Raw genomic sequence first — 26,951 nt, forward strand, 5'->3', positions numbered from 1 at the left:
CACAGGCCAACAGGTGGGAGGGTAGAAGACAGAGAGGTTGAGAAGCGAGAGAGGGAGAGGACAGGGTAGATGCCCTGAGAGAAGAGGAAGGGGAACTTGGAAAGGAGAGAGGTGGGCGTAGTTATAAAGTACAATCATTCTTGCATTATTATATCCAACTTATTTCTTAGATTCCTGTAATGCCTGATAGCATATTGTCCAAATCTCTGTTCTCAATATTGTAAATTTCATTTTAATTGTTGGATGTCTGTTATAGGCCAATCAGTATAAGTTATAGTAATTTGAACAGTCTCAAGCTGAATTATACCCTCACAGCCATGCATCTTTACGCTTGTATTATTGTGAGATAAGTTTCAGAATGTCAAGTTCATGTATGTAGCACAAATAGGGTGGTTTGGATGCCAATCATTGTAAATTCCTCTCTTCTGTGCACTTTGAATGATGTTTCGAGCACACCTGTTAATGTGCCCTTAAGAATGGTGCTTTCTGTTCACCTTCAGATTTAGGACACTGGTCAACTTATCTGTATCTCTGTGTTTAAGAGCATCCTATTTGAAGTCCAATTTGCATTTTTATGTCTATTCCATCAGATTATGATAGATAACATAATCTGCTATAAAATCTATCCCCACTGCTTTGCAGTCTCATTAAAATAATTGATCATTCATTTGTTTGTTATATCCCCGTTCAAACACAAGCAGCAAGACCAATTCTTGAGTCTTCACATCTAGGACTATCCAGTTATGATGTTTTTTTTTTAAAAAGATGTTTCTGATCTTGGCAGGGTGGGGAATTTGTGAGCTGGTGTTATCTTTCTGAGATCCTGGTGCATAGATTTCATGTTTTCAGTACTATCCCTCCTGCTCCTCTTCCACTGTGACTGGTCACATCAGGAATTCCAAGGAGACAAATGGGAATGCTGTCCTGCTGGAACTCAGACTAGCACACCTGTTTTGGAAGTCGAATGCATGGCCTGGTCTGCCCAACAGAGCTGATTGGAAGTGTGGTGAAATATCTCCTCCCAGAGGGTGGTGTATCACTGGAATTCTCTCCCCTTAGGGCAGTGGAAGCAAGATCATTAGATATATTTAAGATGGAGATAAATAAATATTTGAAAGATCAAAAGATTTGAAGGCTATGGGGAACTGTGCAGAAGAGGAGTTAAGGCCAGTATAATGCAGCTAGGATTGTATTGAATGGTGGGTCTGTGTGGCGTTCACCTTGTGTTTAGGATGTTGGTCTGTGAGAGGACCCTGGTGTGTTGCTGATCCTTTCTGTGGATTTAGAGTACTGGTACTTTACAAAGACCGCATTGGCTGTTATCTTTCCAGTGTAGAATCCAGGTCTTAGAAGTGGACAGGAGAGAAGGCGCAACTGCTGCCTTGTAGACCGGGAGCTTTCTGCTGGCTTCGAGTTGTTCTTCAGTCACACTTTTCCACTCAGCCTCTGGTTGTGTTGGAATACTGGAGGTCATGGTGAATGTATTTATCCATGATTATTTGCATTGGGAAGTGATTGCTGAGATACAATGAGCTATTATTTGTTTTCTAGGGACTTTACACTGGGAAAAAGTTGATAGGAGACCTCAATTTTATTGACATTGTGCAAGGCCCATTCTCTAGAATTTTTTTTAAACCTGCAGATACAAACCACCCTTGCTGGAAATCTGAAATAAAAATGGAACCTGGTGGAACTACTCAGAAGGTCAGGAAGTATCTATCGAGAAATAAATGAGTTAACATTTTAGGTCTGAGATCCTTTATTAGAGATAACAGTGAAAGTGGAGCTGAGATGGGTTGGTCACACAGAGTATCTCTGATACAGTGATATCAAATGAGTTAATGTGGCCATTTAAGAGACTTGGCTGAAACAAAGACAGGGTTAGCTGATGCATGATCTGGGGCTGTGATGTTTCAAAAGGGTAGGTAAGAGATCAGTGGGGGGAGCAGGACTGTTGCTAGTTAGGGATAGTATCACAGCCACAGAAAGGGAGGATGTTTTGGAGGGATTGCCTACTGAGTGGAAGTCAGAAACAGGAAGAGAGTGATCACCCTATTAGGAATAGTTTAGAGGCCCCTAAATAGCCAATGGACCACTGAGGAGTGGATAAATAGGGAGGTTTTGGAAGAATAACAGGGTTGTTGTCATGGGAGACTTCAACTTTCCTAACTGATTGACCAGCAACTCCTTAGTGCAAAAGTTCAGATGGGGCAGAATTAGGTGTGTCCATGAAGTATGTGAGGAAACCAACTAGAGGAGAGTCCATTACTAGTTCTAGTACAGGGGAATTAACCTGATCAGGTGACTGAACTCATGGTGGGGGACCATTTCAGTGACAGTTTCCCTAACTCCCTGATCTTTAGCAGGGTCATGGACAAGGATAGGAGTCGGCAAAATAGGAAAGTGTTTAATTGGGGAAGGACTAATTACAATGGGATTAGCAAGGAACTGGGGAGAGTAAATTGGGAGCAGATGTGCACAGCAGAATAGTGGAGGATGTTTAGGGATCAATAGTGTGGGGTCCTGAATAGATTTGTTCCAGAGAGACAGGGAGAAGATGGTAGGGTAAAGGAATCATGGTTGACAAGAGAGATGGACAACTAGTCAAGATGAAGAAGGAAATATACATACGTTTAGAAAGCAAGAGTCAGGAATGGCTCTTGATAATTATTAGGTAGCCAGGAAGAAACATACAAAATGACATAGGAGAGTTACAAGGGGGCATGAGAAGGTCTTGGTGAGTAGGATCAAGGAAAAACCTATGGTGTTCTATGCATATGTGAAGATCAGAAGGTTGACGAGACTGAAGATAGGGCTGCTTACGGATAAAGGGGAGGATATGTGCCTAGAGGTGAAGGAACTTCTAATTGAATACTTTGCTTCATTATTCACCAGGGAGAGAGACCTTGTTGAATGCAGGGTCAGTATAGAACAGACCAATACTTTGGAGCATGTAGAAGTTAAGAAACAGTAAGTGTTGGATCGTCTTGAAAACATCCAGATAAACAAGTCCCCGGGACTGGACACAATATACCTCAGGTTACGACAGGAACCAAGGGAAGAGAGTTCTGAGGCGTTAGCAATGATCTTTGCATTCTCTCTGGTGACAGAAGAGCTACTAGAGGATTGGAGAATGGCAAATGTAGTCCCTTTGTTCAATAAAGGTATTCGGGAGAATCCAGGAAAATGTAGACCAGTGAGTCTTGGTAGGCAAACTTTAGGAGGGGATTCTGAGGGACAGGATTTATGAGTATTTAGAGAATTGGTCTTCTCTGGGATAGTCAACATGGCTTTGTGAAGAGCAGGTCATGCCTCGTGGGCCTAATTCAATTTTTTGAGGAGGTGACAAAGCAGTGGATGTGGTGTCCATCAAATTTATTAAGCCTTTTGACAACGTCCACCAAGGTTGGCTTATTCCAAACATCATGTGCCGTGGTCTCCATGGCATTCAGGCTGCATGGATTCAGTATTGGTTTCCCCTCAGAAGGCAGAGGGTGGTTTAAGTAGAATGTATTCTGCCTGGAGATTGGTGACTAGTATTTTAAAACGAATCATAAAAAGTTGATTATTGTCTAGTTGTAATTCCCTGGACAAAATTAGGATATTATGGGAACAAGATTTTTAAAAATTATTTCTGATGCTACATGGGATTCTGTTTTGAAAATGGTAAATTCATCTTCTCCAAAATGTGACAAATATAAGACTGAAGAAGGTACATTGTTTCATATGCTTTGGTCATGTCCTTTTCTTTCCATGTACTGGTAAACTATTTTTCGTACCTTATCTTTAGTTCTTAATATTAGTTTGATTCCTAATCCTTTTCTTGCCCTGTTTGGAACGAGTAAGCCAACTGACTACAATGCCATGTAGTTGCCTTTACTCTCCTTAACACTAGAAGAGCTGTATTAGTGAGATGAAAAGATGCTCTCACTCCTGCTCATATTCAATAGCTAGCTGATATGATGACATGCCTGACTTTGGAAAAAATTAGATGTTCTACTACTGAAATTAATTTTAACTTTGTAAGTTTATGGGGTCCTTTTGTTAATTATTTTCATAATTTATAAGATCATTTAGATCTTATTTTGTGGTTTGGTTGTTTTTCCCTCATATATACATCTTCAAACAATAACCACAGGGAGAGTTTAGATTATTAGCATTATGAAATTTTAAAAAAAATTGGTGACTAGTGGCGTTCAGGGACCCCTGCCCTGTGAATTTTATAAATGACTTGGATGAAGAGGTGGATGAGTGGGTCAGTAAGTTTGCAAAGGTTGGAAGTGTTGTAGTGTAGAAAGTTGTCATAGATACACCAGGATACAGAGTTGAGTAGATGGAGTTCAATCTGGATACATGTGAAGTGATGCACTTTGGAAGGTCAAACTTGAAGGTAGAGTACATAGTTAATGACAGGATCCTTAGGTGTGGAGAAACAAATGAATATTGGGGTTCACTTCCATAGATTGATCAAGATTGCTGCACAAGGGGTTAAGAAGGCAAATGTTGTGCTGGCCTTCATTAGATGGGGATTGAGTTCAAGGGCCATGAGGTAATGTTGCAGTTCTATAAAACTCTTGTTAGACCAGACTGGTCAGAAACATGCATAGTTCTGGTTGCCTTATTACAGGGTGGATGTAGAAGGTGCAGAGGAGATTTGCCTGGATTGGAGAATATGACTTACGAACCAAGATTGACTGAGCTAGGGCTTTTCTGTTTAGAGAGATGAAGGATGAGAGATGACTTACTAGAGGTGTACAAGATTATGTTCCAAATGGAGAACTGCTTCTTCTGAGATCTTGATCCTTGGCTTTAGACACCCCATTTGAGAGAAACATCAGGCCTGGATACACCCTGTCAAGGCCTTTCAAACTCTTGGTTGTTTCAGTGAGATCACCTCTGTCATATCAACAATACAATGCATTGATCCACTTTGCATAATCTCTCAGCAATATGGCAAACCCATCATTCCCAGGAATCAAGGTGATCATCCTATACCGGATGTAAATCCTTCCTCAGGTTGGTGGACTCTATCTCTATTCCAGCTGTGGTCTCACCAGGTTATTATATAATAGGTGTAAGACATCTGCTCTTGAACTCCATTTCTCGCATTAAAGACTAATGTTCGCTAGATCGGCAGGAGAACTCTTGGTGATTTTTGTACTCAAAAACAACCTCATCATCCAAGCCCTCATTCTTTCCTTTCTATTTCCACATGATATTTCAACTGCCATGTCCATTACCTAGCCTGTCCTCAGTCTGTTGAAGTCTCTCCATCCTTGGCATTACTATTGACATGCATGCTGACATACTGCACGGTAACAGGTCCTTCTGTCCCACGAGCCTGAGCCGCCCAACACACCCATTAACAACCTTCAATCTCCGTACGTTTTTAAAGCTGGGAGGAAATCAGAGAATCCAGAGGAAACCACACAGATATGGGAAGAATGTACAAACTTCTTATAGTCAGTGGTGGGTTCGAACCCAGGTTGTAATGGTGTTGCGCTAACTGGCAACCGTGGATATATCCCATTATCTAAATCATCGATACAGATTATCATTCACTCTCAAATCTAGCCTCCCAAACCAGCCTATGCCTTATCTCTGCTTTCTATTTAATCACCAATCCCCACTCCACACCTGTGTGCTTCAATCTTATACCTTAAAGGCCTTGAGAAAGAATAAATATACCACATCAACTGATTGATCCTGACTATTCTGACAATTACAGCCACAAACAACCTAGTACTTTCCTATGGAGACACAGGAAAGACGCCAAACACTGGAATTTGAATAGCGCATAGCTTCTTCCCATGCCCTCAGCACATCATGGGTTCATTGCAGCACATAATCTACTGGAAGAACTTAGCAGGTTGAGTAGGATCAGTGATAGACACAGAACTGTACAATCCAATCGCTCAACCTGCTGAGTTTCTCCAGTAGATTATGTGCTGCAATGAACCCATGATGTGCTGAGGGCATGGGAAGAAGCTATGCCAGGTGATCCTGTGGCTTTAACTTTATAGATAAACATTGAGCAGCTGTCGACTTTAACTGCTGGAGTTTGACCTTGGTCAAAAGAGTGAAAGGCTGGTAGCAGTGACAAAAAGACTGCAGCCACAATCCTCAGAAAAAAAATGTCTTTCTCACAAAATCCCACACATATCAATTACTTTGTTGTCTTATACATTTCCAGCCTACTTAGGCATTTAGTCATTGATGGAGAGCAATGGACTTGGTTGCACTAATGAAATTGATGTCCCCAATCAAAGTCAAGATTTAGTCATCTGTACAGGAAATTATAAAACTTGCTCTCTGGCACAGAAATTGAATTTTATTATATGCAGTGCTGCTGTCAGTATTTAATCCTGTAGAAATTGATAAAAAGGGGAAGGTTTTCAGGTTTAATATCTTACCATAGAATACAACAGGACAGAAACAGGCCCCTTTGCTCCTTCTAGTCTGTGCCAAACTAATTTTTTTTTGCCTAGTCCCAATGACCTGCACCCAGTCCATCGCCCTCCATACCTCTCCCAACCATGTACCTGTCCAAATTCTTCTTAAATGTTAAAATTAAGCCCACACTCTCACCACTCTGAAGAAGTTCTTCCTCATATTCCCTTACACTCTTAACCCATGTCCTCTGGTTTGTATCTCAGTGTAAAAAAAAATCCTAACTACATTTACTCTCACAATTTTAAATACCTCTATCAAATCTCCCTTCATCCTTCTATGGTCCAGGGAATAAACTCAGATCCTGAAGTCTGGGCCACATTCTCATGAATCTTCCCTGCATTCTTTCTATCTTATTGATACCTTTCCTGTAGTTAGGTGACCAAAACTGCACACAATACTCCACATTTGGCCTCACCAGTTCTCTTATGCAACTTTAACATACCAACTCCTATATTCAATACCAATACTTTGATCTATGATGGCCAATATGCCAAAAGCTCTCTTTACAGCCATGTCCACCTGTGACTCCACTTTCCAAGAATTATGTATCTGTGTTCCAAGGTCCGTCTGTTCTACCACACTCCTCAGTGCCCAACCATTTACCGTGATGACCTTTCTTGGTTTGTCCTACCAAAATGCAACACCTCACACCTGTCTGCATTAAATTCCATCTGCCATTTTACCTTTTTAAATATTTTTATTGATTTTAATAAAGAGCTTATAAAAGTATTATATAATGAGATGATTATGAATAGTTATACATACGTATTAATAAAGCAATCAGTATGTCAAAAACAAACAAATTTCATGGACTACAGAAGGATTTGGACTGTTTGGAAAGGTGGCAAATGGACTTTAATATAGATAAGTGTGAGATGCTTCATTTTGGGAAGAATAACCAAAATAAGACGTATGCAGTGAAGGGGAGGGCATTGAGGAATGCTGAGGAACAGGGGGATCTTGGAATAATGGTTCAGCATTCCTTGAAGGTGGACTCCCAAGTAGATAGGGTGGTGAAGAAGGCTTTTTGTATGCTGGCCTTTATAAACCATACCATAGAATATAGGAGCTGGGAGGTGATGTTGATACTGTTTAAGGCACTGGTGAGGCCAAGTTTGGAGCATTGTGTGCAGTTCTGGTCTCCAAATTATAGAAAGGATATAACTAAGGTAGAGAGGGTGCAAAGAAGGTTTACAAAAATGTTGCCTGGATTGCAGTATCTTGAATATGGATAAAGATTGAGTAGACTGGGACTTCTTTTCATTGGAGCGTAGAAGGTTGAGAGGGGATTTGATAGAGGTATTTAAAATTATGAAAGGAATAGATAGAACAGATGTGAATAGGCTCTTTCCCCTGAGGGTAGGGGAGATTGGAAAAAGGGGTCATAAGTTAAGGGTTAGGGGGAAAATTACTTTAGAAGTAATATAAGAGGATGATCTTCTGGAAGAGTAGTTGCAGCAGGGTCAATTCTGTCATTTAAGAGGAGGTTAGATGAGTACATGGATGTGAGGGGGTTGGAGGGTTATGGGTAAGGGAGTGGGTAGGTGAAACTAATGGGCCGATATGGCCTGTTTCCATATTGTAAATTGTTATATGGTTATAATAGTAAAAAAGGAAAAGATAGAAGAAAGAAAAACAAAACAAAGAGAAAATTCAGTATCCTTCCCTAATAGCATTGTCAGGTGCTATAAAGATTTGCATTAAAAGAAAAACAGGGAAAAAAGAAAAAAAATATGAAAAAGAACACGGAAAATACTAAACTCAGACAATTCAATTATATTGAAGTGTATTATAAAATAAGAAAATGAGTCATAAATGACTCCCACAGCATCTGAAATCTTATATCTGAGTGATTAACTAAATAATGAATCTTTTCCATATTCAAACAGGACATGATGTCATGCAACCATTGATCATGAGTATGTGGGGCAGCATCCTTCCATTTAAGTAAAAGCCCATTTTTCCAGTGGTCCAGATCCCTCTGCAAGCTTTGAAAACCTTCCTCACTGACCACCACATTTCCAATCTTAATGTTATCAGCAAACTTGCTGATCCAATTTACCACATTATTATCCAGATCACTGATATAGATGACAAACAACAATGATCCCAGCTCCTATCCCTGAGGCATATACTAGTCACAGGTCTCCAGTCTGAGAATCAATCATCCACCACTACTCTCTGGCTTCTCATGTCCACCCAATGTTGAATCCATTTCACTACTTCACCATGATTACCTAGCATCTGAACTTTCTTGACTAACCTCCCATGTGGGACCTTGTCAAAGGAAGTACTAAAATCACTGTAGAGAACATCCAGAGCCTTTTTTTTTAAAAACAATGGAACCTCATGAGCCACCTCCAATCCTCCAGCATCACACCCGTGATAAGAACATTTTAAATATTTCTGCCAGAGCCCCTGCAATTTTTACACTAGCCTCCCTTAAGGTCCAAGGGAATGTCTTGTCAGGTCCTGGGCATTTATCCACCCTTATTTGCTTTAAGATAGAAAACACTTCCTCTTCTTTAATCTGTATAAATTCCATGACCTCACTGCTCATTTTCCTTACTTCCCACAACTCTGTGCCAGTTTCCTGAGTGTATACTGATTTTAAAAAAAGCATTTAAGATCTCCCCCATCTCTTCTGGTGCCATACAAGGCCAACCACTCTGATCTTCAAGGGGACCAACTTTGTCCCTTACTATCTTTTTGCTCTTAATATGCCTGTAGAAACCCTTAGGATTTTCCTTCACATTGTCTGTCAAAGCAACCATGTGTTTTTTTTTCTCCTTCCTGATTTCTTTCTTGAGGTTTTTCTTGCATTTTTTGTATGCCTCAAGTACCTCTTGTCTTTACCTGCTATACCTGTTTCCGAACCAGATCCCCAATATCCCTCAAAAACCAAGGTTCTCTTTGCCTGCTAACCCTTGCCTTTAATCTTGATATGAACATACAAACTCTGGATATTTTAAGGTGTCTTTTTTTTAAATAAATCTCTTTTCCATGGATGAAAATCCAAAGCTGTGACTTCCTTAAATGTCATCCACGTGAGAAACAAACTCTGTCAATCGCTGATTTTTAATTAATTGCAGTGTGAAAATGTACATTTCATGTTCTGATTTGGCAAAGAAATGCAGAATGAAATATAAAAGTCTTCACTCGCTACAGCTCCATTAAAGCAAATCCCTGCTACTTGAACAAGACACCCACTTGACCCCCTCCTAAATACCTTCAGGGAGGATTATCTTGCCTGTCAGCAGAACCAATATTAAGCTGCAAATCCACTACCTCCGAGGTAAATATTATGCTCATGAATAACCTCAATTCTAGCTCTGCAGAACATTGATAATTTTTTAATGTTTGTTAAGTTTTCAGCAAAGAATATTAACCTTTTAATTGGCAGGAGGGTGCCAGTGCACAGTGTGGAGAATGAGGAGTGTTGGGAAGGACTTGTTGGTTGAAAAGATTATATGAAAAGGGTGCAGGGAAGGAAAGAGAAATGAAATAGGGGTGCAAGGATTAAAAGGAGGGGACAGATTTGAGGGAAAAATGTGGTCAGAAAGAAAAGATTTGGGTATAGGGAAGATGAAGGGTGACAGGGAAGGAAAGAGTGGGCAGGGTGTCTGTTCCAGAGCCCACACAAGTCCATAAATGCTGTACCTCCCTCTCTCAAGCTCATTCGAAGCTGGTAGGACAGTGATGGTGGAAGAAATCAAGCACAGGTCACTTCTAGTCCTCAATGGCAAGGTCATAAACTGATCCGTTCAGTAGTTGAGCTGCGCATGTTGATCATGGTTTCTTTTCACTTTATTAAGCTTGAACTGTAATCAAAGACAAACATATCATTTAAAGAATTAAAATACTCCTCTGCTCAGCCCATTTCCTCCAATACTTACTTTACTAATTCTCTCTTTTAAAAAAATGTATTTATTGAGCATCAAAAGCAATCCCGCACACATAATACTCCTTTTTTTTGGTAATTCTTTATCTATCACACTATGAACCATATCAACCAATATATTTACTGATGCATCTCTTTAAATATTCACAGTGACATTTTCTCTTTTTCCCCCCATCCCTCCCTTCCCCCTTCCCACCCTTCCCCCTTCCCACACCCCTCCAAAAACAGTAAATATTAAACATATAAAATACAATAAAACAATATCTTTATACAAAAGAAATACAAACAAAAAAGACGTATCATCTACTTATTCACATTAAATCTGATCGTGTTTATCTTCTTAACATTTTAGGTGGTGGTGGTCCAAGACCTGCTCTTTTTGTTATGTTCCATATATGGTTCCCAGGTTTTTTCAAACATTGTAACTTTGTCTTTTAAATTATATGGGTCTTTTTTCCAATGAGATATACTTAAACTTGGTTATATATTCTGTTTATAGTCATATAGTCCAACGTGGCCATCTTATATCTTTATTTTCACTTCTTTTCTACCTCTTCACCACCTCCATCCTCTTTTTTTCCATTACTGTTTTTTAAGTTTTCCTTTTTAATCTCAATATATGACAACACACTTAAGACATGAAATACCCCAACAATCCCCACAAGCAATAACCCTTTAACCCCAAATGAACCTCCCCTCCTTGGATTTCCCTTTCCATTTGGTTTGCGAACTTACTCGCAAGCATCAACCAATTTCGCAGTGACCATTATTCTTCCCCCCAGCTCCCCCAGAGAACATTATTTTCCCATATATATAACGAAGCTCTCTCTTTTTTTCCCCCTTCTTCCCCTTCTCTTATCCATCTTTAAATCTTTATATATACATTATCTTTATATTTTTACATATTTTTGTATATTTTCTTGCTGGTCTTCCTTCTTGTCACTCCTCCTCCTCTCTTCTCCTGTCCTGCAAATGTTCAGCAATTTTCTTTGGCTTTCTTTGGGTCCGAGAACAGTCTATTCCGTTCCCCAGGAATAAATACTTTGAATACTGCTGGATGTCTTAATATAAAGTTATAACCTTTCTTCCATAAGATTTTTTTCGCCATGTTGAATTCCTTCCTCTTCTTTAAAAGTTCGAAGCTTACGTCTGGGTAAAAAAAAAAATTTTTGTCCCTTATATTCCAAGGGCATATTGTCTTCTCTAACCTTCTTTCTTGCCTGCTCCAGAATGTTTTCTCTTGTCATATATCTTAGAAGTTTTACCAATATGGATCTCGGTTTTTGATGTGGTGGCGGTTTCAATACTAGTGCTCTATGCGCCCTTTTGATTTCTATTTCTTCATGTGAATCTGTCATTCCCAGCACCTTGGGATCCATCCTTTTATAAATTTCTTCATATCTGACCCTTCTTTGCCTTCTTTCAGGCCCACTATTTTCATGTTGTTTTGCCTACTGTAGTTTTCCAATACATCAATTTTTTGTGACAATAAATCGTCTCTTTAATTTTTTTTTCCACTCTCTTCCAACTTCCCTCTTAAATCATTTATCTCCATTTCTACAGCAGCTTCTCGTTCCTCCACATTTTCTACTCTTTTCCCTATTTCATTCATGACCAACTCTAAGCTTTGCATTTTGTCTTCAGCTCTTTTCATTTTTCTTTTGATTGAACTAAATTCGAATGATAGCCATTCTTTTAATGACTTCATTTGTTCTTCAAGAAAGGCTTTATCTAAATTTTGTCCTTCTATTTTACCTTCTTTCCTTTGAAATTCTTGGTCTTCCTCCTCTTCTTCTGTGTCTGTATCTATGTCAGTGTCATCTTCTTCTCTGTATCTGTGTATCTTCATCCTTCTCTGGTGAGCTGCTTCCGTATCCTTGCTGGGCCTCCAGCTGCTGTGTCTCCTGTTGTTGGGCCTCCCGCTGCAGGTCGACCCGCTGCTGGGCCCCCTGCTGCAGGACCTCCTGCTTCAGGTCATCCCCCTGCTGGTCACCCCATTGCCGCTTACCCTCTTCCAGCCCTTCATTCTCTTTCTCACCACTCTTCTTCTTTCTTGCTTGCTTCCCCCAGCCAAACGCCCCGATACTAGGCATCTCTCAGCTGGCCGCTCCTCACCTGAGTCCCCCTCCCGCCGGTGTTAACCTTTTCTTTTACTTGTGGACTGCGCATGCACAACTCTTTGTGCATGTGCAGTTGCACACCTCTTCTTGGATCTGAGAGCCATTTTTGAAGTCCGCCAGTCAGGAGGACACCGCTTCTCTGGGGACTCATCAACATCGGATATCAGCCACTTCTCTCCACAGTGGCTCTCTTCTCCGATGTCAGGTAAGGCCTTCTTCTTTCTTCTCCGTCTTCCCTTTTCTCTATTGTTCTTACTTTTTCTCTTTTGGTCCCATCTTCTGTCTCTTTGTAACTTTATCTTTCTCTTCCTGTATTTTATGTTTATTGAGCTCTGTTTTTTCAAACTTTTTTTTTCTTTTCTCTGGAGATGGCTGGTTCCACTCGACCAGTCACTACTCCATCATGTGACTCCCTTCGTGCTCATTTTTTTTAAAGACAGAAAACTAACACATATACACGCTTAGACACCCTACCCCTCTGACCACCTTGGCACCTTTATTGACAGTAATATCAGTATATTACTGATTGTACCGGTACAACGGTCTCATAGTTAGTCTTTTACTCCATAAATACACATATTTTGACATCAATGCTCCGAAGTCAGGGACCCCATGTTTGTTTCTGATGACTACACCTGCAAAAAGTGCATCCAGCTGTATCTCCTATCAAACCAGGTTAGCAACCTGGAGCTGGATGCAATTTGGATCTTAAGAGAGGGAGAGGTAGTGACAGACAGGAATTTTAGGAGGCAGTCACCCCTAAAACTCAGGAGACAGGTAACTGGAAGGGGGTGGAGGGCAAGCAGCCAGATGTTGTGGTCCACGTGAAATAGATAGGACCTTAAGGATGGTAATCTCAGGATTGCTGCCTGTGCCATGCACCAGAGAGGATAGAAACAGGAAGCTGTGGCAGATGAATGTATAGCTGAAGAGTTGGTGCAGGGGACAAGGGTTCAGATTTCTGGATCATTTCGATCTCTTCTGGGGATGTCTGACCTGTACAAAAAGGTTGGGCTGCACCTGAACTGGAGGGGGATGAACATCCTGGTGGGCATGTTTGCTAGAGCTGTTGGAGAGGGTTTAAATTAGTTTGGCACCCCCTGGGGGGTGGGAATCCGAATGTGAGTGCAGATATTAGCGTAGAAGGACAAAAGCATGAGTTGGTGAGGAAGGACAGGCAGGGGACAAAACACAAAGGTAGCCAGTTGGAGGGTTTGAAATGCGTCTATTTCAATGCCAGGAGTATTAGGAATAAAAGGGATGAACAGAGCATGGATCAGTACATGGAACAATGATGTTGTAGCCATTACTGAAACTTGCCAGGAGGAAGGGCAAGATTGGCTGATGCAGGTATCTGGGTTTAGGTGTTTTAAAAAGAATAGGATGGGAGATAGAAAGAGTCGGGGGTGGGGGGGGAGTAGCATTACTGGTCAGGGATAGTATCACAGCTATAGAAAGGGAGGACGCTTCAGAGGGACTATAGACTGAGTCAGTGTGGGTGGAAGTCAGAAATAGGAAAGGAGCTGTCACTGTATTGGGAGTAGTCTGTAGGCCCCAATTAGCTCTTGAGACACTGAGGAGCAGATAAACAGACAGATTTTGAAATGGTGCAGAAAATACAGGGTTGTAGTTATGAGTGATAACAATTTCCCTAATATTGACTAGCTCCTACTGACTGCAAAAGATGGGCAGAATTTGTCAAATGTAAACAGTTCTGGGCAATGAACTTGGACAGGTGGTGGATCATTTTGGTGAGAGTGACAACAACTCCCTTAGCTTCAACCTAGGTATAGAAAAAGATAAAAACAGTCAACTGGGGAAGGGCTAATTATGAAGGGATGAGGCAGGAATGAATGAGAATAAATTGGAAATGAATGTTTAACAGAAGTAATGTGGAGGAAGTTTAGGGACCACATGCACAGTTCAAGATAGGTTTGTCCCAATGGGACAAGGAAAATATGGTAGGAAAAAGGGACCGTGGCTGACGAAAGTCAGACAACTAGTCAAGAGGAAGCAGGAAACACTCATGAGAAGTATATGGCAGCCAGGAAGGAGCTTAAGAAAGGACTTAGGAGAGCTCAAAGGGGGCATGAGAAGGCCTTGGCATATAGAATTAAGGAGAACCCCAAGATATATGTTAAGAACAGAAGGATGACGAGAATGAAAGTGAGGCTGCTTAAGGATAAGGGAGGCAACATGTGCCTGGAGGCAGAGGAGGTTGGGGAGGTCCTAAATGAATACTTTGAGTCAGTATTCATAAGGGAAAAGAACCCTGATCATGGTGAGGTCAAAATTGAACAGGCCTGTGTACTGGACAATGTTGAGATTAAGGAAGCTGAAGTGTTGGATCTTAAAAACATCAAGATTGATGTTCCCGGGCCAGATGTAATATACCCCAGGTTACTGTGGGAAGTGAGAGAAGAGATAGCTGGGGCAGTAGCTATAATCTTTGAATCCTCTTTGGCTGCAGGGGAGGTGCTGGAGGATTGGAGAATGGCAAATGTAGTCCCCTTGTTTAAAAAAGGTAATAGGGAGAAACCTGGGAATTATAGACCGGTGAGTCTTATGTCAATGGTGTGCAAACTAATGGAGAGGATTCTTAAGTATAGGATCCATGAGGATTTGGAGAAGTACAGTCAACATGACTTTGTGAAGGGAAGGTTGTGCTTTATGAGTCAAATTGAGTTTTTTGAGGAGGTAACAATAGGAATTGATGAGGGTAGGGCAGTAGATGTGGTCTACATGGATTCTAGCAAGGCATTTGACAAGGTCCAACACGAGAGACTCATCCAGAAAGTCATGAGGCATGGGATCAGTAAAACCTTGGCTGTGTGGATAAAAAATTGGCTTGTAGGAAGAAAGCAGAGAGTAGTAGTGGGAAGAAAGTATTCTGCCTGGAGACCGGTGATTAGTGGAATGCTGCAAGGATCTGTTCTGCTCTTTGTGATTTTTATAAATTACCTGGATGAAGAGGCAGAAGGATGGGTCAGTAAGTTTGCGCATGACATGAAGGTTGGAGAAGTTGTGGATGGAGCTGAAGGTTGTCAAATGTTACAAGATGAGATAGACAGGATGCAGAGTTGAGTAGAAAAGTGGAAGATGGATTTTAATCCAGATAAGTATGAGGCAATCCATTTTGGAAGGACAAACCCAAATATAGATGAACAGAAGGACCTTGGGGTGCAAATCCATACATCCCTGAAGATCACCGCACAGGTTGATAGGATAGTTAAGAAGGTCTATGGGATGCTGGGATACATTCATGGGGGATTTAATTCAGGAGAAGAGAGGTCATGTTGCAACTTTACAAATCTATGGTAAGACCATACTTAGAGAATTGTGTTCAGTTCTGGTGGAAGCTATGGAAAGAATGCAGAGGAGATTTACCAGGATGTTGCCTGGTTTGGGAAACAAGACTAATGAGGCAAGGTTAGCAGAGCTGGGACTTTTCTCTTTGAAGCGGAGAAGGATGAGAAGACTTGACAGATGTTGACAAGGTTATGAGAGGCATAGATAGAGTGGACAACTCTTTGCAACTTCACATGCACATGCCCTGTTTCCCAGGGCAGGATCAACAAACACTAGAGGACATATGTACAAAGTTAAAGGAGGGAAGCTTAGGGGAAACTTTGTGGGTTTTTTTACACAGAGGGTTGTTGGTGCCTGGAATGCCTTGCTAGGAATGGTGGCGGAGACTGAAACATTTGGGGCATTTAAGAGACTTAGACATATAGGTGAAAGAAAAAGAGGGTTATGGGGTTGGGAGGAATTAGTACTTTTTTTTAGGAAGGAATATATGGTTCAGCACAACATCAAAGGCTGAAGGGGCTGTACTGTATTGTTCTATGTTCTATTTATATTTACAACCTTCTTCCTGCCTAACTCACTTCAAAGAAAGATTTTTTTAATGGCAGTGGCAAAGTGATGAAATCATTATTTTTGTTATCAGCATATCAGAGAGAGATTCATGCTAGGTCATGAAGCCAATCAAGATTATCTCCCCATTCAGTTAGATCACAATCGATTTTCAAATTGAATATGGTTCATCTTCAAAGCTTTCTAAGGGAAAAGTTCAAAATTTTTGCTAGTCTGTGTGGGCCCCAATGCCATTTCAGGAAATCAGTAAGCGCAGCCTGCAAATGTAAGCTTCTGCCACTACTTGCGTTTAGCAACCCAAAAAGTCCTGTTCTATCGAATTGCTTTGGTGATTTTTTTTAAATTAATGCTCAACTTTATGAATCCATGAGAATATTAATTGAATGTTTGCACCCTTCTTCATAATTTGGTTCTTTAAGACCAGTTTAATCTTGATTCAAGGCCTAAGCTAACGTTTGAAGGTTCAGTGCTCAGCTGAGATCAGTTTCCGTAATAGGCTCTGACCAAAGTTCTATACAACTGAAGCACCAGACACATTTTTTATTCTATATCTCTTGGGATAAAGACAAATTCTCTGTTAATATTTAAATATTTATTGTAAGCTATCCACTAATTTTTAAGTAATAAAAACAGACACCTAAAAGGTCTTGCTTCTGATTATTGAGTCACTCTGCCTTAAAAATAATTTCATTTGTGTACCTTGGATCCGAAGAGGACTTCCTTCATTAAGTAGCTAGTGCTTACATTCAACATATTCCCTGCTCCTTTGTAACTGGATGCTCAACTCAAAAAGTTCAAACAAATTAGACAAATGTAACTCTTCTATCTGTTTATACGTATCCAGCAGTCCCTTGAGGATAGGTTCCGGTTCCCATCCTACAAAAGATGTTAAACTGGTGGAGATAGAACATTGGTACAAAAGCAGAAATATTATAACCTATGTTTTCTCCTTTCAGATCTGCATTTAAAAATTTAATGCAATGCCCTCTGTCATGTTTAGAAAAAAGACACTTTTTTAGTTTATTTGGCCCTGTGCTCCACAGTCTTAAATTTGTAATCAAATAATTAATATGTGATTAAAGTGCACATTCCAGATTTGGTTCAAGGTTATTGTGAATAATTTGGTTTGACCATATAGAAATTGCAACACTCTTTATACATAGATCCCCCATCTCAGGGCACTATAATACTTGGGACAAAGCAATGGTATGTATATTAAAGTAGTCATGTTCAGTACTTTGTTACATATCCCTTGCATGACTGCTTGAAGTCTGTATTCATAGACATCACCAGGTGCTGAGTATCTCCTCTGGTGATCCTCTGCCAGGCCCCTCTCTACTGTAGCCATCTTCAGCTCCTTGTCCCATTATGTTTTCTCTTCAGCATATGGAAGGCTTGCTCAATTGGATTTACATTGGGTGACTGACTTGGCTATTCACGAATTTTGCAGTTTTTGAAACAGAAAACTTTCAGCACAATACAGGCCCTTCGGCCCACAAAGTTGTGCCAAACATATTCCTACTTTAGAAATTACAGGCTTTCCCATAGCCCCCTATTTTTCTAACCTCAATCTAACTATCTAAAGTCTCTCAAAAGTATCCACCTCTACTTCCGTCACCAGCAGCCCATTCCACATACCCACCACTCTCTGCGTAAAAAGAAATTACCCCTGACATCTCCTTTGTACTTATTCTCCAGCGCCTTAAATCCATGTCCACTTGTGGCAACCATTTCAGCCCTGGGAAAAGGCCTCTATTTACATGGTCAATGCCTCTCATCATCTTAAACACCTCTCATCTTCACCCACTCCAAAGAGAAAAGGACAAGTTCACTCATCCTGTTTTCATAGGGCATGTTCTCTAAACCAGGCAACATCCTTGTAAATCTCCTCTGCACCCTTTCTGTGACTTCCACATTTCTCGGTAGTGAGGTGACCAGAACTGCGCACAGTACTCCAAGTGGGATCTGATGAGGGTTCTATACAGCTGCAACATTACCTCTTAGCTCCTAAATTCAATTCCACAATTAATGAAGGCTAATACACAATTGGCTTCTTAACAACAGAATCAACCTGAGCAGCTGCTCTGAGCATCCTATGGACTCGGATCCCAAGATCCCTCTGATCCTCCACATTGCCAATAGTCTTACCATTAATACTATATTCTGCCATCATAATTGACCTACCAAAATGAACTACTTCACATTGTGAGGGACTATAGACAAAGTGGTGACGCTGTCTGCCTTATGTTAGACAAAAGTTAAAGAATTTCATATATTTTACATTCTAAATGTAGCATTACATGACAATAATGGAACCTTTACTTTTATCTGGGTTAAACTCCATCTGCCACATCTCAGTCCACTTTTGAATCCTATTAATGTCGCGCCGTAACCTCTGACAGCCCTCCACACTATCCACAACACCCCCAACCTTTGTGTCATCAGCAAACTTATTAACCCATCCCTCCACTTCCTCATCAAGGTAATTTATACATATCACGAAGAGTAAGGGTCTCAGAACCAATCCCCGAGGAACACCACTGGTCACCTACCTCCATGCAGAATATGTCCCGTCTACAACCACTCGCCTTCTGTGAACAAGCCAGTTCCTGATCCACAAAGCAATGTCCCCTTGGATCCCATACTTCCTTACTTTCTCAATAAGCCTTTCATGGGGTACCTTATTAAATGCCTTGCTGAAATCCATATACACTACATCTACTGCTCTTCTTTCATCAATGTGCATAGTCACATCCTCAAAAAATTCAATCAGGATTATAAGGCACAACCTGACCTTGACAAAGCCATGTTGAACATATAATCATATTATACCTTTCCAAATGTTCATAGTTCCTGCCTCTCAGGATTTTCTCCATTAACTTACCAATGATTGAAAACACACTGGTCTATAATTTCATGGGCTAATTATAATTCTTGAATAAAGGAACTTCATCCGCAACCCTCCAATCCTCTGGTATCTCTCACATCCCCATTGATTATTCAAAGATCATTGCCAGAGGTTCAGCAATCTCCTCCCTCACCTCCTACAGTAGCCTGGGTACATCTCATCTGGTCCCGGTGACTTATCCAACTTGATACTTTCCAAAAATTCTAGCACATCCTTTCTCTTAATATCTACATGCTCCAGCTTTTAAGTCTGCTGCAAGTCATCTCCACAATCACCAATATCCTTTCCCATAGTGAATATTGAAGTATTCATTGAGAATCTCTGCTGTTTCCTCTGGTTCCATACACACTTGCCCACTGTCATGATAGGTCCTATTCTTTCACGTCTTATCTTCTTGCTCTTCACATACTTCTAGAAGGCCTTGGGGTTTTACTTAATCCTGCCTGCCAAGGCCTTCTCATGGCCCATTCTGCATCTCCTAATTTTAAGATCCTTCCTTCGTTTTTAAGCTCCTTCCTGTTAGCATTAAAATCTCTAGATCTCTAACATTACCTAGCACTCTGAGCCTTTTGTTAGCTTTTCTTTTCTTCTTGACTAGATTTTACACCCTTTGTACACCACGCTTCCTGTACTCTACCATAACTTCCCGGTCTCCTTGGAACATACCTATGAAGAACTTCACTCCAATATCCCCTGAACATTTTCCACATTTCTTCCGTACTTTTCATGAGAACATCTGTTCCCAATTTAAGCTTTCAATTACCTGTTTGATAGCCTTATAATTCCCCTTACTCCAATTAAACATTTTTCTAACTTGTCTGTTCCTTTCTCTCTCCAATGGTATTGTGAAGGAGATAGAATTATGATCATTATCTCCAAAATGCTCCACCTCTGAGAGATCCGACACCTGACCAGGTTAATTTCCCAATACCACAAGTACAGACTCTCCTCTTGTCGGCTTATCTACATATTGTGTCAAGAAATCTTCCTGAACACAACTAACAAATGCAACCCCATCTTAGCTCCTTGCTCTAGGGAGATGCCAATCGATATATGGGAAGTTAAAATCTTCCATCATGACAGCTCAGTTATTACTACACCTTTTCAGAATCTGCTTCCCTATCTGCTACTCAATATCCTGTTTTTTATTGGGTGGCCAATTTTAAAAAACACCCAGCAAAGTTTTACTCTTTCCTATTCCTAACCTCCACCCAGAGACTCTGTAGACTATCCCTCCATGACGTCCATCTTTTCTACAGCCGTGATGCTATCTCTAATCAATAGTGCCATGCCCCCACCTGTTAGCCCCCTCCCATCTTTTCTGAAACATCTATAACCTGGCAACTGAAGTAACCAATCCTATCTCTGACCCATCTAAGTCTCTGTAATGGCCAAATATTAATCCACGCTCTAAGCTCATCCACTTTGTTCACAATACTCCTTGCATCAAAACAGACCGCATCTCAAACCATCCATCTGAGCGCGACCCTTTATTACTCGCTTATCCTCCCTCCCACACTGTCTCCAAGCTTTCTCTATCTGTGAGCTATCCTCTTCCCCGCTCTCTTCAGTTCGGTTCCCACCCAACAATTCTAGTTTAAACTCTCCCCAGTAGCCTTAGTAAACCTCCCCATCAGGATATTGGTTCCCCTGGGATTCAAGGGTAACCCGTCCTTTTGTACAGGCCCCACCTGCCCAAGAAGAGGTCCCAATGATCCAGAAATTTGAATCCCTGCCCCCGCTCCAATCCCTCAACCATACATTAATCCTCCACCTCATTCCATTCCAAAACTCACTGTATCTTGGCACAGACAGTAATCCAGAGATGACAACCTTTGTGGTCCTGCTTTTCAACTCCCTATAATCTTTTTTTTCAGGACCTATTCCTTTTTCCTACCTATGTCATTGGTGCCAATATGTACCATGACCTCTAGCTGTTCTCCCTCTCACTACAGGATATTTTAGATACTGAAACATCCCAGACCTTGGCTCCTGGGAGGCAAACTACCATCCGAGTTTCCTTCCTGTGTCCACAATCACTTGTCTGACTAAACTATAATATATGAGTACCACCCTTTCCCTACCCTTCTGAGCCACAGGGCTGGACTCTGTACTAGAGGCACAGCTTGCTTCCACCAGGTAGGCTGTTACCCACCTCCCCCCCCCCCCCAACATTACTCAAATAGGAATACTAATTGTCAAGAGACTCAGCCACAGGGGTACTCTCTAGTATCTGTTTCTTCTCCTTCCTCCTCTCCATCACCTCCCTGGCCAAAGATAATCAAGCTGTGTGCTGATATGTAATTACACCACTAGGTCACCAGGGGTCATCCCGGTGATCTTGTATATAAAGCAGTCCAGAGCTACAGTTTAGCCTTCCAGGTTTGACTTGACCTCTTAGTGTACATATTAGTTTATTAAAGCTGTCTTATACTCGCATTGCTGGTGTGGTTATTGTCAGTACAAGGTACAACTCCAGTTCCCTAATGTGGTCCCTTAGGAGCTGCAGCTCGACTCACCAGGTGCAGATATGGCCATCCGGGAGGCTGGGAGACTCCAGGACCTCCCACATCTGACACCCAGCAAAGAGCACTGGCCTCTCACTCATACTTCCAGTCCCCAAATAAACACCTGTAAACCTGCTCTCCTTGATACTACCTAAGCCTGTTGAGCCCTACCACTCTCCTACGCTCTCCTCTGCGGCCCACTCCAAACTCACCACCGACCCAAGGAAGGCCTCAGCATCCACCGACGCTCGTCACGGGCCTTCTCCCCAACCCTCATCACGTACCTGCTCCGAAAAACTCCTTTGTGCATGAGCAGTATGTTTGGGATGATTGTCTTGCTGTAGGATGAAGCACTGTCCAATGCATTTGAAGGCATTTGCAGATGTTTCTATACACCTCAGGATTCATTTTTCTACTGACATCAGCAGTTACATCATCAATGAAGATAAGTGCACCAGTACCTGTGGCAGCCATACGGCCCCAGGCTATAACACCCTCACCACCATGTTTCACAGATGAGGTGATATGCTTTGAATCTTGGGTAGTTCCTTTACGCTTCGACATTTTGTTCTTGCTATCACTCTGATATGGGTTAATCTTGGTCTCGTATGTCCACGAGACCCTTTTCCAGAATTCTACAGGCTCTTTAAAATACTTCTTAGCAAACTGTAATCTGGTCATCCTGTTTCTGTGGCTAACTGGTGATTATTTGCATCTTGCAGTGTGGCCTCTGTATTTCTGTTCATGAAGTCTTGAGCAGACAACAGTAATTGACATATCCACACCTGCCTCCTGAAGAATGTTTCTGACCTGTCAGACAGGTGCTTGGAGAATTTTCTTCATTATGATGAGAATTCTTCTTTCATCAGTAGTGGAGGTCTTCTTGGAATACCAGTCCCTTTGCAATTACTGTGCTCACCAGTACGCTCTTTCTTCTTACTGATGTTCCAAACGGTTGATTTTGGTAATCCTGTTTGGGCACATCTCTTACTGTTTTATTCTTGTTTTTCAACCTCATACGTCTTATTTGACTTTCATTGGCACAACTTTGGTCCTCATGTTGAAAAATGGCAACTACAGACTCCAAAGTTGATCAAAAGCTTAAAGCCGAGCTCTCTTATACCTGCATCAATGAAGCAATTAAACATACCAGAGTAATCACAAACACATGTGAAGCCAAATGTCCCAAACATTATGGTGCCCTGAAATGGGGGAGCTATAAAAAGTGCTATAATTTCTGCATGGTCAAACCAAAATTATATAAATAGCCTTGAATAAAATTTGGAATGTGCACTTTAATCTCATGTGAATTATTTGATAACAAATTTTAAACTGTGGAGCACTGGGGCAAAAAAATGGGGAAAAAAGTGTCTCTATCCCAAACTTATTCTGTATATTGTTCAGGCACAAAAATTGACATTTTCTCATGTTGCTGTAAACATTAGAGCAATCCGTAGGTGACGCAGTAGCAGCTTCTCTCCTAGAAATCATACGGGGTACTTTTATGCCAAAAGATATTCATTGAACATTAATGTTTGAAACTATGAAAGTTGTAGATTCATTTACAAAATGTATCACTTTTCCAATTTATAACTACTAAACCATTAACAAAGTAACAATAAACTCTTTATTCTCTTTTATTCAGGCTCCTAAAGAAACTTTGGCCAAATCTGTCCTAGCAGAATTACCCCAGCAAGTTGTTCAGTATTTCAAGCAAAGAAACCTTCCTCCTGTTAATTCTGACCCAGCCTAACACCAAACCTTTTACCTTTGAACTTGCATGATACCAGATCCCCAGCCGAGCCCTCTGAAAATGTTTACAAAATCTTTGCATGTTCTACAGCACATAGCACATTTGTAACGTTTTATTTTCATTGCTTTGAGAAATCTATTTCCAATGACTCAAGTCTTAAATTGTTTGTAAGAAGAATCTGGTGCTTTGTAAAAGTATGACAATTAACACTAAGTAAAAGTGGTCAACTTCTTTTCCAAGTCACCACTGTTAAAAGTATTGAATGGTACCTTTGTATTATTTGATGTTACATATTTGACTCTCTTTTGATTGTTTAAAAACCACACTTTGAAAATAAGGTTAACAACTTTGAAAAAAGTATAAGTGATGAGTTCTCTCACTTTGTGACTGCATTGTCTGTTTGGTTTAAATAAACTGTACTTTTGTCAAATGATTACATTTGGATATTTCTCTTATTTATTATATGTGCTGGACAAGAGATGTTTCAGTAAGTTATATCAAACAAAGCACAACTCTTTTTCCTGATGGTTTATTTGCAGTAAAAGCTTTTAAAATTGCAGTTAAGTAAATTCAAAAATAACTGAAGTAAACTGCATCTGCAGGAGACTTGTATTTGTAAACAGAATCAAGGTTAGAAAGAGGAAATTAAAGCCACCTACTCGGCATGGAAGTGACAGATATAGGAGAGGGTTGACATTAAACTAAAGATTTGGGCCAAAAGAGTCCACTTTGATTCAATGATAAGAACAAAATACAAGAGTAAGCTATACATTTTCAAATATTGGAGCATAGCTGGTCTGGTCTTGGGCTCAACTCCACTTTCCTGCCTATTCCCATTATACTGGACAACAAACTTTTTCCAAAAGGTTTGCTTCCTGAAAGAAAATAGGGGATTACGATAGACACAAAGATAATTTCAGATTTGCAGTTATGTAGGAAGTTGGAGATACATTACATTAACTTTTATTGAATTTAGCACGTTTAATCACATAATGATGCTCTCAGGTTGACTGCACATGTTGCCCAACAATTGTGAGGAGCCCAGGGTTTGTCTTGGTCACCAATTTTACAACAAAAGTAGAACTCATAGGCTTTCTTAATAAGTGCAGTCATGCTGTGTCTTTGAGCCTTAAGGGTATACTCACCACATATGTAACTGAATGTATCGCAGGTGTTGCAACATTGAAAAGACATTTCTGCTGTATTGAATCTTCCTGAAGACAATAAATCCTATTGTTAAGTATACTCATCGTGCTATTGCCCAGAGAGCATGTGCATCAGCATGCTTTCAATCTACATCAACGAAATGCACAGCATCTGTATATGTGAGCTGCTTTTACAGCCCATCTGTATCTATCCTGACAAAGCATGCCCAGGCCTAAACAACATTTGCATAGCTCCTGTACTGAGTGCATGCCCAGGCAGGCTTGCTTGTATGAACCAAAATGGCTTACTTTGCTGGCAATATACTAATAGACTTAAAATCCAACAGGAAATCACAAAAATAGGTTAAATCTCAAAAACTGTACGTGATAGGAAAATATTTTGGTGATTTTCGTGATTAGTTCCACAAAATATACCCAAAAGGGTTCAAGAAGTAAAAACTTCATTGTCCAGTGTTATTAACTTTGATTTCCATGAACACTATCTCAATCTTGAACATACTTAATAGGTTCTAGAGCTTCCTACAGTAGAGAATTCTAAAGATTCATGGTCTAATGAGAGGAAATAAAAGTTTGCTATGTACGGATGAAAAACTATGATTTCTAATAGGAGTGCTCCACACTGGTGGGGGGGAGAAACAAACAATCTCTCAGCCCCTGTTAAGCCCCTTAGAATCTTGTTTGGTTCAAACCACTCCTTACTCCAGAATACAGGCCTAACCTGTTCAATCATTTTTCACAAAGAACTTGGCGTAAGTAGTAGCAGGGTGGAGTCTAAAGAGTGGGGGGGGGGGGGGGTGGAAAGGGTGCAATGGCACCAGGAGAGGAACATTTATACAAGATAGAGCTAAAGGGAGGGGTTCTCCTTCCTCGAAGAATCCGTGGGCTTTTCCCAGTCTTCTGATGTTTCTCATTTATGTTATAGTCAGAACAGAGGCACTATATGTGTTTTTTAAAGGGGAAAGGCCATAGTATTATTTGAACAATCAAAAAGGTTTTATTCCTGAACAACATTTGTTTACAAATTGGTATGGACAGAACGTTAAAGTTTATTAGTCTTAATGTTAATTGGTTAATAAAAAAACTGGTGAAAAGAAAAAAGGACTTGGCACACTTAAAAAAAACTAAAGGTAGACAATTTTTTGCAGAAAACACGTCTTACTAAATTAAGTTAAAAAGAGGATAGGTGGGACAAATAATATTGCCCCCTTTTAATTCAAAAGCAAGAGGGATCTCCATCTTAATTTTAAAAACTGTACCGACCAGAGTGGAAGATGTATCAATTGGCCAAGCAGGAAGGTTTGTAATGGCACATTGCAAGATTTATGCAAAATCCTGCTTGTTTATGAATATTTATGCTTCAAATTATGATGATGAAGCCTTTATGAAAGATGTATTTTTAAAAACAGCAGACTGAAGGCAAAATATATTGGTTGGGGGATTTTAATTTTTGTTTGGATCTGATATTAGATATATCAGTGAGATCGGTAACGAGGGCAAAAGCTGCAAAAGTGACTTTACCATTTATAAAATATTTAAATTTGATTAATATCTGGAAGCAGCTCAAACCCGCAGAGAGAAACTAGTCGATCTACTCAAAGGTCCTTGACTCACATACAATTAAAAAGCAAAGTGATAAAAACAGAGTACTTAGCGAGACTACTCCCAGACCATTTGCCATTAACATTAACCATTTCAATATCTGCAAAACAAGTAAGTGTGTATAGATGGCATCTTAATGCCACGTTGTTGAAAAGGACAGACTTTTGTGAGGTCTGTTTTAGGAGACAGATAGAATTGTTTTGTGATACAAACCTCTCTTCCACCGATAACAGTTTTTTTGATATGGGATACGCTTAAGGCTTATCTGAGAGGGAAGTGGATGATTTGGAGAAGGAAATAACAGAATTGGAGAAAGAATATTAAAGGACGGGTCAACAAGAAAAGTATACTCTTGGAAAAAAAAAATTGAGATACAATACATTGCAAACATACAGAACAGAAAAACAACTGTTTTAAAAACTAAGGAAAGATATTATGAACCTCAAGAACAAGCACATAAGGTTTTGTCCTGGCAAGTGAAGGCAGCAGACGATAAATGCAATTAAAACATATGTAGACATGTTAACCCACAATCAGAAAAAGATCAATGATATTTTTAGACAGTATTATACAAAGTTGTATAAATCAGAATTATTCGGAGATGATAATGAGATGTCTGAATTCTTTGCGACCATTGAGCTTCCAAAATTGGAGGGCATAGATCAGCT

General features: G+C 40.3%; 1 protein-coding gene across 6 annotated transcripts in view; it reads left to right on the forward strand.

Annotated features, from left to right (window-relative positions):
* Positions 1-26,951, forward strand: part of cpne2 (copine II) — a 313,555-nt gene that overhangs the window by 208,437 nt on the left and 78,167 nt on the right. Inside the window, exon 16 of one of the 6 annotated variants that reach the window (XM_069901374.1) lies at positions 23,411-23,951. The exons of the other annotated variants lie outside the window; for them this stretch is intronic. Within the exon in view, the coding sequence (XP_069757475.1) occupies positions 23,411-23,518 (108 nt within the window). The 3' untranslated portion in view covers positions 23,519-23,951. Of the gene's footprint in view, positions 1-23,410; positions 23,952-26,951 lie in introns of those variants that run through there. 6 annotated transcript variants of the gene reach the window in all.

This window comes from Narcine bancroftii, chromosome 10, assembly GCF_036971445.1.
Source record: "Narcine bancroftii isolate sNarBan1 chromosome 10, sNarBan1.hap1, whole genome shotgun sequence".
Taxonomy (NCBI): Eukaryota; Metazoa; Chordata; class Chondrichthyes; order Torpediniformes; family Narcinidae; genus Narcine; species Narcine bancroftii.